Below are 1,556 nucleotides of genomic sequence, written 5' to 3' on the forward strand. Positions count from 1 at the left end.
CTCTTTGTCTCTCCCCATTTTTCCCCTTTCTCTTCCAAGCTCTTCATATCTTTGCTGGCTTCCGATCTCTCCATCTACTGCAGGACTATTCATAGATATAGAAAGAGACATATACAGACAGTGCGAGAGAAAAATGACTCTCATCCCCCCCCAGGGTGTTTTCCAATATAGTTTCCCAAAACCAATACATTCATTCCTTTTGCAGCCGAATCGGGTTTTATTACCTCAGTCATATTAGATTCTATTCATACCGACGCTCCGCCGCCCTCGGAGTGTTTGATCCTATGATTGCTGGGGGGTGAGGGTGAGGGGATACCCGGGGGAGGTGGCTCGAGGAGGGCGGTAGGGGGGGGTCACTTTGCGGGCGCGGCGGAGGTGTAGGGTACGAGGGCGGCGGCTTGTTTAAACTGGAAAATGAGGAGTAGACGGGAAGGCTGGAGTAGCCTGGCGAGGCGGGGGAGGGGGAGACCCAGGTTCAGGAGCCGTGGGAGGGAGAAGGAGGGGCGGATGAGGTGGGAGTAGCAGTTGAAAGGAAGTTGGTGACAGGGAAGAGGGAGGAAGGGTAGACGAAGGGGACGTTGAAAGTGGGAGGAACGGCAGATCGAAGAGCAGCTGCGACGGAAAGGGAGAGAGAGACAGCAACAAGAAAAAGCGGAGCAGAGGCAGTGGGGAGATGGGGGGGGGCACTCAAACTCCCGAAGAAGTAAGAAGAACTCATACAAAACTCCCTCCTCCTCCAGAAGATATCACTGAGACGATTGTAACAACTTAACTTCCCCAGACTCGTGGTGGGCCAGTATGTGGGCGTGGGCGGCTCGGTGGTGAGTCACGTCAACATCACGGGCGTGAGAACGGAGGACGGCGGCGCATACGCCTGTACGGCGGTCAACAGAGCAGGATCCACCGCCCACCAGGCGCGGCTCAATGTGTACGGTAAGGCGATGCAGAGGCCGACCGTTCGCTTGCAGTAAGGCTCCCCGCGTAGGCCGTTCCCCGCCAGGTTATCTGAGGGCCAGGGTTGCCTTGGGAAAAAGGGCTCGTAGCATTTTTTTCCCCTCGGATGGAGTCGACGTTTCGTGGAATTTTTATTTTTCTTCCTCGTTCTTTTACTATCAATATTCCACTCAGTGTTTGCAATAAAAAGAATGCAAATGTACCCGGATGGTGTCAGGACAAGCTTTGAACCCAAAGATTTATACAAAACAACGGAGGTAAGACCAAACTGATGTACACATTAGCTGGTTATCTAAGGGTTAGACTATTGTTAACATCAAGCTAAACAAAATATGATCTTTGATAACTGGATGAACTAACACCTAACAGAAAGATAAACATACATATAAGTTAAAGCAAATTAAGACCCGCATGCACGTCATGATTAAACTGAACATCAACATCCAGCGAATTTCATGCAAACAGTTACTAATAGCGGCTCATCTGCAGGCCCCGCGTACGTGAGACCCATGTCGGTGGTGACAGCAGTGGCCGGCGAACAGCTCGCGGTGTCCTGCCCCGCCGCCGGCTACCCCCTGGCACAGCTGACCTGGTCCCGAGGT

General features: G+C 52.3%; 1 protein-coding gene across 1 annotated transcript in view; it reads left to right on the top strand.

Annotated features, from left to right (window-relative positions):
* Positions 1–1,556, top strand: part of LOC119588174 (Down syndrome cell adhesion molecule-like protein Dscam2) — a gene marked incomplete at its 5' end in the record, with an annotated part of 86,952 nt that overhangs the window by 84,149 nt on the left and 1,247 nt on the right. The window contains 2 exon segments of the mRNA XM_037936876.1: positions 782–933; positions 1,420–1,554. Coding sequence (XP_037792804.1) covers positions 782–933; positions 1,420–1,554 — 287 coding nt within the window.

The sequence above is a fragment of the Penaeus monodon genome, chromosome 23 (genome assembly GCF_015228065.2).
Source record: "Penaeus monodon isolate SGIC_2016 chromosome 23, NSTDA_Pmon_1, whole genome shotgun sequence".
Taxonomy (NCBI): domain Eukaryota; kingdom Metazoa; phylum Arthropoda; class Malacostraca; order Decapoda; family Penaeidae; genus Penaeus; species Penaeus monodon.